We start from the raw sequence: 12,500 nt of genomic DNA on the forward strand, positions 1-12,500 counted from the left end.
CTTTTTTCTTTGTTTACCTTTCACTCCCCCCTCCCTCTCTACCTTCCCTCGATTTCCTGTCATTCTTCCTTCTCCCCTTTTTCCTCGCTACTTCTCTTTCTTCTCTCTCTTTCCGGTTTCTCTACTTCATTTTCTCCCTCCTTTCCCTACCTCATTTATTTTTCCTCTTCTTTTCTTCTCCTCCCTCCCTCCTCCCATCTCTCTTTTTTCTGTCTACCTCTCCTCCTCCCCCTCCCTTCCTCCCTTCCACTCTTTCTCTCCCCTCCTTCACTCTCTCTTCCTCTTTCTTTCTCTCTTCCCCCTCTCTTCCTCCTCCCTCCCTCTCTCCGTCTATCCTTCCCCCTCTCTTCATCTATCTTTCCCCCCTCTCCGTCTATCCTTCCCCTCTCTCTCCGTCTATCCTTCTCCCTCTCTTCATCTGTCCTTCCCCCTCTTCCCTTCTCACTCTTTTCCTCCTCCCTATCCCTCCTCCTCTTCCCTCTGCTCCGCCCCTTGCCCTTGTCCTACTTTCCCTCCGGACAAGAAGGAAGGTACGAGAGGAGAGCGACGGAGGGAAGGAAAAACAAGAGTAACGATAACAAGAAGAATGTGATAGGAGGACGCAACAGAAGAGGGAAGAGAGAGAGAGGAGGAGTAGGAAGTAGAATGAAGTGAAAGAGGAGAAGAGAGAAGAGGAGAGGAGAGAGAGAGAGAGAGAGAGAGAGAGAGAGAGAGAGAGAGAGAGAGAGAGAGAGAGAGAGAGAGAGAGAGAGAGAGAGAGAGAGAGAGAGAGAGAGAGAGAGAGAGAGAGAAAGCAGAAAAATTAATAATAATAATAATAAAAACGAAAAATCTGAAATAGACAAACGACATAGGCCTACTACCCCCCTGAAACTAAACCAGGTGGACCCACACTTTCCCTTTTGAGTGCGTGACGGGGCAAGGTTAGACTAGGTCACCACACCTGCCAGCGCGAAAATAAATACAGCGAAAATACACACAGCGAAAATAAATAGTCCCTCGTCCAGTCTCTTCCTACAGACCTGCCTAGTAACGCTCATGCCTTGTCTTGCGTTAGAAATCATTGTATCGTGATTCCAGATATTTATTTTTTAAATAATAATAATAATAATAATAATAATAATAATAATGATAATAATAATGGTGGTAATAATGATGATGTTGTAATGGGGGAAAACTGGGCACATTCCATTCTAACGTATCTAAAAGGGAAAATTACCTGAGCATGGCATCAGCAAAACCAGTAGTAGTTATACAATTAATGATAATAATGATGATGATTGATGGTGATTGATAAATAATAATGATGATGATGATGATGATGATAATGGCGATGTTGATGATAATGGCGATGATGATGATGATGATGATGATGATGATGATGATGATGATGATGATGATGATGATGATGATGATGATGATGATGATGATGATGATGATGATGATGATGATGATAACAATAACGATAACGATAACGATAACGATAACGATAACAACAGCAACAACAACAATAATAATAATAATAATAATAACAATAATAATAATAATAATAATAATAATAATAATAATAACAATAACAATAATAATAATAATAACAATAAAATAATAATAAAATAACAATAATAATAATAATAACAATAAAATAATAATAATAATAATAATAATAATAATAATAATAATAATAACAACAATAATAATAAAAAATAATATTAACCACAACAACAAAAACTTTCTTTAAGGCATGACTATAATATAAGAAACCATTTAAGTATAAGATCCATCAATAAGTATACCTTTTGCTTTTGTGACTAATATACGAAGATACCGAAGTCTGACCCGAAATAGGCCTAATTGAGAAAGAAAACGATTTTTGAATGAAACAGGAATCCACATACAGAGAATGTGGTAATTCATAGCGTAGACTTAGTTAATTTACCTAGAAAATTTCGAAATTATACGGATTTATAATTTCTCTGTATGTAAGCATTTTTCACAGATTTCACAAAATCAAAACGTACAAAAAAAATCTGTATAGCCGTTTGCTTTTCTCTCAATGTATCAACATATTTGTCATTTATCAATGTATTGCATTTTTTTTTTTACATTGTGGGCAATATTACTAATGTTCAGAATGCATTGCTATGTATTTTCATCATATGACTTTGCAAATCTAAAGTTTACGTATCTTGCCTAACAATAAATACATGGATCGCTTTTCTCTGAATAACAAAAACATTTCAACTTCTCCCCCTAGATAAAATAAATAAATAAATAAAATACAAATATAAAATCAAGAGTCCATAAACAGTATTCAGTTTCCTTAAGCATTTTCTCCCAAGGACTGTTACATGATCTCAAAAATATATTTATTCTATTTATATTCTTAGCGAGATAATCCGTTCAATATCCATGATTCATTCCCCTGACATGCGCTTATTTTTTTTTCTATTTTTTGTTTCTGATATTTTCGTCGATTTTACTTTTTTGTCTATTATATACTTATTTTCAAAACATACAAATTCCTAACTGCTTAATATTGAAAAGTATAATAATGATAATCTCGAAATATCTACAAATTCTTTAAACCAATGATACAAACAAAAGTAATAATGTTGACATTGATGACGGCCATGACGATGTTAATTATGATGATAACGATGACGATAAGTAATGATGATGACAATGACGATATTAATGATGATAATAATGACTATTACGTTGGCGATGGTAACGATGCAGCTAACATTAACAAACCTAACCGAAGGAAATGCATAAAAAACAAGAATTCCACTACACGCAAATTTCACCACCATATTTTTTACAGTCGCACACACAGAGAGCTCAGGCCACAACACAACAGGGATCACTCATGCTGCTGAGAAGTGATGCCGCAGTTGTTCTCTGAGAGGGTCGTCTACCCTGTTTCGTACGTCCTCCTCCACCTCCTCTTTTGTCTTCGTCTTTCTTCTCCTTATTCGTTTTCTCCTTTCTCATAAAAAAATCTATCTTTTCCACTGATTATTTTTCTTCTCTTTCTAATTTTCTTTACTTTTATCCTTCTTCCTCCTTCGTCTTTCTTCTTTCTAATTTTCTTCATTTCTCTCATTCCTTTCCTGATCCTTTTTTTTCTCTCTAATTGTTTTTTTCTCTTTAATTCTCTCTCATTTTCTTCATTTCTATCCTTCCTCCTAGTTCTGCTTCCTACTCTTTTACTTTAACTAGGCCAGCATGAACCGTATTCACATTGAGAAATGAAGAAAAGGTTTGAATGAAAATTAACATCTTCATAATACAAGAGCTGTATTTAACCGGTTTCGATTATATCTGTATTTCTGACGAAGGCAAAATCGACGCCGGTTACATACATCTCTTGTATTGTAAAGATATTCCTTCTCATTCATACCTTTTCTGCAAAGGCCAGCAGATTCTTATTCTACTTCTTCTTCTCCTTCTCGCCCTTACCCTTTTCATGTTCTTTTTTTTCTTACGCCTTGTACGAAAATAACCTTAAGACGGCGAGAGCTTTTCACATGCAAAGTACCACCTCCCTACAAACTACAGCCTATAAGCCGGGCGTGCAATATAATCATTCATAATAATGGGTAACAGTAGTTTTTGCAATAGTAGCAGAAATGATAGTGATAGTAATAACTAAAGTTATGATGACGATATTGAAAATGATAATGATTGAAGATGGTGGTAATGGTGATGAATATAATGATAGGATAAAAATCCGAACGTTGGCATATTTTACTCGCTAAGCTCGGCTCCCTCTGTATGAAGTTTTAACGTCTCAATTATTTCCAGTTTATGTATAGCTCTCAATATTATGAACTCAGATCTCAGCCTACTCCTGCGTTTTTATCCTTTACCCAAAACCTTCAGGACAATATTATGAAATTCACCAAAGCCCCTCGATATGTGACCGGCAAATCGCGTTTTCTATGATTAATCACTTCTATCCATCTTGTTATAACTTATATTCTTTCAAAAAAATCCATCAAGAATTTTATCTGACCAAGTACGTATATACCAACAAAGTTCTATTACTCCCCACCATATTTGATAACCTATTTAAGTAAAAATTTGAGCTCCTTGTGATTTTAGAAATTACTTTTTCTCCTATGTAATCCAACTTCCGAAATATTCTTTATTGTGCATTTCATTCACTACTTCTTATATAAAATTTGTTTGCCCTTCTTATTCTTGAAAATTGTCCCTCTGATTCCATCAAAGTCCTCACATAGATCCATTCTACACAGCTTTGATATCATATGCTGTAGGTTTTCTTGATGATCACTGGGTATGACGGTATCATCAGCATAATCTCATGTCCATTACGCTAACACCGTGAGCTGTTTTCCTTGGTTATCTTAAGTGCCCTGTGAATCAACCATTCGGAGTGCATAGGGCATCCTCATAATGATGATAATAATAATGATTAATAAAGACGAAAATAATAAAAATAACAGCGATAATACTATCATCAATAATAATAATAACAATAATAATAATGGTCTTGATCATGATGATAAATATGATAATAATGATGCTGCTACTACTAATAATAACGATACAGAAGCAACGCAGTAACTATATTCGTCTACTATCAATAGATAAGGCCATGCAACCTCAAGCAACATTGTATCTGCTGTTGTTAGTAGATCATAGCGACCCGACGAGCTACCAAGACTGTTGCAAGCTTCCACATCATCTGTTAGAGCTCCATCTATGCAACACTGCAGATGTAGGGTTACAGAGGAAGGCGGAGCAGAGTGACGTACCTCCGTCCTCTGCCACAGGAACTTTACTTAAGGCTAGGGGCTTGCTCATTCTTGGGTTGTTTACTCTTTTAATGGCGTGAAAGAGAAGGAAAAATCATTTGTTTACTCATGCCTTATTTACTTACTCACCGGCGGCTGAATGTGAAATTGATGTGACAGACTGAGATGGGTATGTTTTCTTTTGTGATAAAAAAAATATAAATAAAAGACTTACTCATGGTGAGTGATGGTGAGTCTGATTATTTACAGAGAGACGATTCTTGAGGCGTCGACAGTCGGCCACTTGCCTAGGGACGTGAGATACACCCGATAAAGGAGTGGATGAAGAGGGGAAGGAGCGGAAGAAGAGGGGAAGGAGAGGAAGAAGAGAGGGAGGAAGCAATAGATGGAGAGCGACGCAGTGAGAACAACAGCGACTGTAGACGAGGTAAGAGTGAAGGAAACAAAAGGACACACGAGGTTAAAGAATAGAGTGAGTGAGAAAGAGAGAGAGAGAGAGGGGGTTGGGTTTCAGCGATGGTGTCAAGGGAGGTGCTGTCAAGTGCAAGAGAGAAAGGGGGAAGGACAGGGAATTAATGAGAATTAGAAATGGATAAATAGACGGAGAGAAGGAGCGAGAGCGAGCTTATCTTCGCAAAAATGAAAGAAAATATAATATGAATAACGTACACAATAGACTCTTAGTCACAACAAGAGACAGAATAGAAAATAAGGAAAAACAAGAAGAAAGAATGGAAAAAGAGAAAGAGAGAAAGAGAGAGAGGAAGAGGGTACGGTCAAAGGTGTTCCCACGCTCCTCGAAAAGGCCCTCGAAACCAAAGCTCTCTGCTCAAACACTGATCCGAAGACCCAGTTTATACAGGCCCTTCCGCTGGACACTTCCGCACGTGGATTAGTAATGAGTGGACGAGAATCCTTCTTCCACCACACGAACACCAGGGCGAGGGAGCAAGGGGGCAGGGTGTATAAGGGAGGAGGAGGAGGAAGGGTTAGTTACTGTAGGGGTACGCAGTGTGTGTTCGCTGCGTTAGGGACTGGCGAGCAATGGAGGCAATGGTGTCCCAGACACAGCCACATGACTGGACACAGTAGCTCTTCCTGGTGGAGGCTGTTTGCTCGTGTCCTGTTCTTTCGCTTTTCACCGTTTTTTTCAACACAGCACTTATGTCTCTGTTATCATATTTGGTTGCATTCCAAGTTATTTCTCCCGTTGTTCCTTATGTGTGGATTTCCGACAGGGTGCAAATATCTTATCACTAGTGTTCTTTTCCGACGCACAATTCACATTATCTTTATCTCACTGTCTCTGCAAACTGTTTGAAAAAAAACACAATGATTCATGCTGCACATGATATATGCCGATTGCAACTGCCGAAACTAGAACTATTAAAAATGATTGACATCTTATCAATTCGCGCAAAGACCCCATTAGATAGGCGGTTCCCCCTACCATTGCAACCATTGCAATGCGCTATCTATGTTTTGCAATAGCCTATCAATTATGCATTTCTTTCCCCGTGGTCAAACGTGGTTCGAGTAGCCAATGTTGCGTTCCTCAACTTTCTCTCCCATCTCTGTTGTGCAGATATTTCTATATTTGTATGCGTGTTTGCTGGATTACTTGTACATATTTTGCCATCAATATTCATATATATATAGAGAGACGATCTGACAGCTATGTCTTGTATCTACCCTACTATGTCCTGTACACAACACGCATATTGGTCTCTATGTATATACAGGCTTGCAGGAACACTGATTTTACGGACTGCTAAAAAAATCTTTATCAAGCTTTAAGTCTAGGTATATATTTCTGTTAATCTGCTAATGCCCAGGACCCCTAGACCTAATCTATTTTTTTTTTTACTTCACCGAACAATATCCGTTGATACATCTAAAAACAACACGGATATTGATATAGCGCATCCACCTTTTCTCACACAATGTTGATTTACACAGGAGTACTATCATTTTTGGTTCCATAATATGAGCAGGTTAAAACATTCCAAATTAGTTGCGCAGAAACCTGTCCTCAATGAGAGTTCGTGAAGAGATAAATAAATACAGGTCTAAATCAGTGACTGGAAGTATATAATAATATATAATTGGTTCTATATATTACTCATTCATCAGTATGTATACACAAAAACAACATTACTAACTTTGTGTGATCTGGAAACCTACAGGTATAGGCCTACAGACCTACTAGTCTCTCTACCCCTTATGCATTATCAGTTTTGCCTTTCTGTCCTTTGTCTTACACTCCAGGTCTAATATGGAAAAGGCACAAGTACAATCGTGACTTGCCGATTCTCCCTGCAAAAGGATGTATAAAATAATTATAAGCATTATATTGCCACGTTTTTTTCAATCTCGCTACGGTCATGTGACACCCCTAGCCCCTGCCTCCACTCCTTTCCATAATATCTTTCCCAAAACTTGGAATTCTCTTGCATTTACCACAAACAATATACACAATCAATGCACCTGTATTTTTTTTCTTATCTGCATTTTTTTCCTTGGAAACAATAAGAATACATCCTGTTTAGGTTATATCAACCCACGTCTTCCATTCTTCGCCTGTGCTTTTCTTTCTTCTGAATAAAGTTGCCTTTATGCCTACGACATAACATAGACCTTGCTACAGAACCGTCATTTATCCTGACAAGTGGATTCCTTCATTCATCATACTTTATCCTAGAGTGGACTTTCTTATCCACAATGTATTCACCGACAAGCCTAAAACACACACAGAAAAAAACACAGACGTTCGTTTTGACAACTCGATACAAAACGCCTCGCGATGAATGAAAACAAAGAAACAGTTTGGTCTCGACAATTATCAGCGACGAGAGTTATAATCGACTTAATGAAAAACGCTCGCTAATGAAGGTCGACGGAGAGAAGCATCGCAACAGCAAGAGATAGAACAAAAATAAACAACAAATAAATAAATGAATGAAAATCATTTTAAAAAATTGTACAACTATAGGCTGTTTTGAGAGAATGAGAGTGAAAGTAAGTATAGGAGAATGAGAAGAAGGGAAAGAAAGAACGCGAGAAAGAGAGAGAAAGACAGAGAAAGAGAGAGAGAGAATGACACATAGATAGATAGAGAAATAGATAGATAGATAGAGTCAGTGAACCCGTGAGTCACACGCGCGTTTCACCGGCGAGTCACTTGCTCACAAGCAAACGAACGCACGCACACACGCACGCAGAGGGCCCTCCTTGGTGTCCAAACACTTCAAACTCACACGCGCATCCTAGCGTGACCTGCACACTACACTCTACAGGTGCAAGCCATGTTCACACTGGCTGGGCAGATTTGGACTGAAGAGCTCCACGCGCAGGCAAGAAGGCGGGGCAGCCGGGAGTGTGTTGCACCATAAGCTACCGTGTTCATCACAAGCATAATAGCACCAGCCCGCTACCACAAGGGCGCCCTCATCTGCATTGTCACAGGTTGCAGGCCCGCATCTCGCTCCGCTCCTCGGCATTCTTCAACGCCACGTTAACACACGGACATACTCTGCATATATATATATATATATATATATATATATATATATATATAAATATATATATATATATATATATATATATATATATATATATATATATATATATATATATATATGCAAGTTTGTAGTACAGTATCACAAATACACCTTTATGCATGCCGGAACGTACATAGATAGGTAAATAACCTTGCACGCACACAGACACACACTTTTGCACTCATAAAGGTATACCTACACTTTAAACCAGAAAAAAAACTGACAATGCACGTATTCTCGAATCAAAACGGATTTATTTATAAAGAGACGCAAATCTACATAAATATGCAAGCGTATACAGACACACGTGCATTTCATGTCCATCCTCACAATAACACATTTCAAAGTTCCATTGTCTCTTCTTTTGTCTTTTTTGTGTACTCGTTTGTTACTTTTCTATTATATTTTCTTCCTAACCTTGACTTTATTTCCCTTGGTCATCCTCTGTCAAACGATTCTCATATTTACCTTCTACTTAGCTCTGTAATATCCTCTGCTCTGTTCTTAACCTCTCATACGTCCCCTTCCTTAACTTGTTCCTTTTTCTCGTTTACCTCCTTCTGTATGTCTGTCTGTCTGTCTCTCTGTCTGTCTGTCTGTAGGTCTCTCTCAAACACATATTCACATATTGAGTTTCTTTCTATCTCCCTCTTTCCCTCTTCACCTATCCATCTTTCTCTCCCTCGTCCTTCTCTGTCCCACTCTTTGTTTTTCTGCTTCCTTTCCCCCTTTCCTTCTCTTCGTCTCCCCCCTCCCCTCCCGCCCCTTCTCTTCTTCCTCCTTCCTATCTCTCTTCTTTTTTCTTCTTCTCCCTCTTCCTCTCCTCTTCTATTTCTTCCTTCCTCTCTCTTCTTCTTCTTCTTCTTCTTTTCCCTCTCCTTCTCCTTTCCCTTTCCCTCCCTTCAGCCACTCTCCTTCCAACCGTCTCAAGTCAACCACAACAACTAAACGCGATCATAAGCGCCGCCGAACCGACTGCCGTGCACACGACGCCCGCAATTGCACCCACGTTGCACTTCATCAAAGCCCCCCCCCAAGGATTGCACCATTGCAACATCCCCGATATCATTAACAGTTAAACTCAGCCAGCGACGAGAGAGCTGCTCATCACCGGAGCAACAGGCATCGAGGCAACAGGAGGCAGAGTCTGTCTCGGTCGCTGTCTTTCTGTCTTTCTCAGTGTCAGTATCTTTCTCTTTTTTTATCTCTCTCTCATTTTCTTTCTTTCTCTCTCTCTCTCTCTCTCTTATTTTTTCTCTTTCTCCGTCTCCACTCTCTCTCTCTCTCTCACACATTTTCTTTTTTTCTTTCTTATTTTTTCTCTTTCTCCGTCTGTGTGTGTCTGTCTGTCTCTCAATCTCAAACTCTCTCCCTCTCTCTAACTTCTTATCTCTCCATCTCACTTTTTCCCCCCCGAGACCTCATTTGCAAACAGTCCGTCCGTCTGTCTGTCTCTTGTTATTTCTCCCTATATTGCTCTCTTTCCTTCTATCTCCCCTATTTCTCTCCCTCTCCCTCTTTCTCGCCGAATCCCCCCCCCCCCCTGGAAAGATCGACTGTCGGCCGAATGGTATAATCATGCTATTGTCAATCACCACACAGAAACTTGCAAGATTGCGTAAGTCAGAGGCTTTTCAGAGACTGGCTGTGTTGTCCACTTGACGCTGGTGTGGGTTACTGATCCCTCCTCCTCCTCCTCTTCCTCCGCTTTCTTCTTCTCCTTCTCCTCCTCTCCCTCCTAACCACCACCACCTCCACCACCTTCTCCTCCTCTTCCCAACCCTCTCTCCTCTCCCTCCTAACCCCTCCCCTCCTCCTCCTAATCTCTTTATGTTCTTATCAAACAAACAAAAAATCTGGACTTTCTTCGTACTCAAACATTTCTAATCATGCATGGTACGATCTTATCAGAACTTAAAAAACACGAAAAATATATTTTTTTTCGCACACAAAAAGTATTCAATCGCTTCGTGTTCAAGTTTTTAAAAAATCCAGGCTTGTTTTTTTTTTCTCTCTCTTTTCTTTTAATCTTGACCTGTCCTCTTCACACCTATCGCCTCCTCTTCAGCCTATCAACACATCATCTTACACGTATGTGCTGAAAATATTTGCTTTCAGGATCACACGTCTCCGATATCTCACCCCTCCCCCTAAAAAAAGAGGGGGGGGGGTATCTCGGTACCAGACTCATCTGACTGACTCAGGGGACAACTCTGACGCCTTTACTGACTCGGCGGGTTGCGTCTGGCACATTAACTGACCCTCGTTAGCCTAATATCCCCCCCCCCCTCCTTCTCCTCGTCTTTCATACATCAACAGACACAAGAGACACGCATACACACACAACTTCTCTCTCTCTCTCTCTCTCTCTCTCTCTCTCTCTCTCTCTCTCTCTCTCTCTCTCTCTCTCTCTCTCTCTCTCTCTCTCTCTCTCTCTCTCTCTCTAGTACGTGTTCGCTGTTACACTTACTCACGCACATACCCGCTTTTGAGAGGGTATGTGTGTGGGTTTATTCTATTAATAAAACATTTCGTCTCTCGATCAACAATGGATGCAAAACACTATAAACGGTATCATTTGTTTTTAAATAGTGCACTGTGGCTTATCGCAAATGAGCATACTGTTTTTGTTGTGTGGGTGTTTACTGTGTACTTGATTGAGACTTGTTCTATTTTCGGTATCATGATATCTATTTAACCGTTCACTTTAAAAATAATTTCAGCTTAAACATTTTCATCGTCTCTGCTGAGCCGAAATTCACTGCTTCAATAGCAATCTTTTGTACACTACAGAAAATAATAAAGTAAAAACGCACATAAAAAAATGAAGAGGACACGAACATAAAATTATTCCCAGAGATTCGTTTTGACATAATAAAATTGGACTCTGACCCCAACCAGGACTTAGTTATACAGTATAAGTACATAAAAACTAAACCATATATCAACATTCGCACAGTACATCACACAATATATCAACAGCGTAGCGTATAGTAGAACTTCTGAATAACATTATACACAACGTAAGCTTTGCATTTATACCGTGGTATCTACAACTGTACAATCTAGAGCATTATGGCTTTCACAGTAATCCATAGCCTGTAAAATGTATGTTTACTTTCGGGATCCCTTTGCCAGCCGTCCATCTTCATAAAACCGCTGCCACCACACACATCAGGAACAACGTCATCGCACTGGTATTCCCAAGCTAGATATCACTCGGTGCTGGTAATGGTACCACTGTTGTATCACTGCACCCCGGTAACAATGTGATTTCCTTGGAATCGTCACCTGTAACCTTCTCTTTCTAAAGCAACGACGTGAAATATCGGCACTCTCCTCTCTACCCCCCACCCCCACCCCACCCTGTGCACGCTGTGACCTCCCCTTCCTCATCCACATACTCACCCACTCCACTCCCATGTTCTTCCCCTTCCCCCCCCCTTCCAGCGTGGGCATTCCTCCTGTATTCTCTCCCACCCATTCCCACATCCTATATCCTTCGGAAACCCCAAACCTCTCATATCCTTCCTCCACATTGGGCACTCTTCATCCACCCATCCTACATCCGCCTTATTCTCTCCCTTCCCAGGCATTCCTCATTCATCCATCTCACTCCCCCGCCCTCCTTAGCCCACGTCCCATATCCTTCTCCTTCCCCCATCCTCCTCACCCACTCATCCATCCCACACCTCCCATATACTCCTCCCCCCATATACTTCCCCCAACCAAGCCCACACCTCCCTTTCCTCCCCCCACCCCTCCCCACACGTCGCGTCCTCTCCCCCATCTAACCTAGTCACTCACCCTACACTCCTCCTATATCCTTCCCTCCGCCCACCAATCCTTGGGCACTCCTCACCCACACCTCCCATACCCCCCCCCCCCCGGCAGCCTGGGCACTCCTCTCATTTGTTACGTCATTCGTTCAACTCCATATGACCTTGGGGCGCGTCCTACAGGGTCATTTTCATCTCTATCTACGGGTTGCAAATGGGTCTCCCTTAACTGGTCCCCCTTGACTTAGAATGAAGCACCAGTGTTTTATTTATCTGCCGAATTTTCTTTTTTCTGTACTTTCTCCCCGTTGAGTAGTTAGTTTTTTTTGTTTTGAGTTCTTACTCCCTCTCCCCCACTCCCCTATAGCTTTATCTTT

The 12,500-nt window shown here is 40.3% G+C and overlaps 1 protein-coding gene across 5 annotated transcripts in view; it reads right to left on the reverse strand.

Moving 5' to 3' along the window:
- LOC119575025 (cell surface glycoprotein 1-like) overlaps window positions 1–12,500 on the reverse strand; it is a 100,245-nt gene that overhangs the window by 14,134 nt on the left and 73,611 nt on the right. The window contains exons 1-2 of one of the 5 annotated variants that reach the window (XM_037922352.1): window positions 8,813–9,051; window positions 4,999–6,097 (exon numbers count right to left, since the gene is read on the reverse strand). The exons of 2 other annotated variants lie outside the window; for them this stretch is intronic. In XM_037922352.1, coding sequence (XP_037778280.1) covers window positions 4,999–5,002 — 4 coding nt within the window. In that variant the 5' untranslated portion in view covers window positions 5,003–6,097; window positions 8,813–9,051. Of the gene's footprint in view, window positions 1–4,998; window positions 6,098–8,041; window positions 8,211–8,812; window positions 9,052–12,500 lie in introns of those variants that run through there. 2 more of the 5 variants (XM_037922350.1, XM_037922349.1) reach the window with 2 other exon arrangements.

Source organism: Penaeus monodon, chromosome 7 (assembly GCF_015228065.2).
Source record: "Penaeus monodon isolate SGIC_2016 chromosome 7, NSTDA_Pmon_1, whole genome shotgun sequence".
NCBI classification, from domain to species: domain Eukaryota; kingdom Metazoa; phylum Arthropoda; class Malacostraca; order Decapoda; family Penaeidae; genus Penaeus; species Penaeus monodon.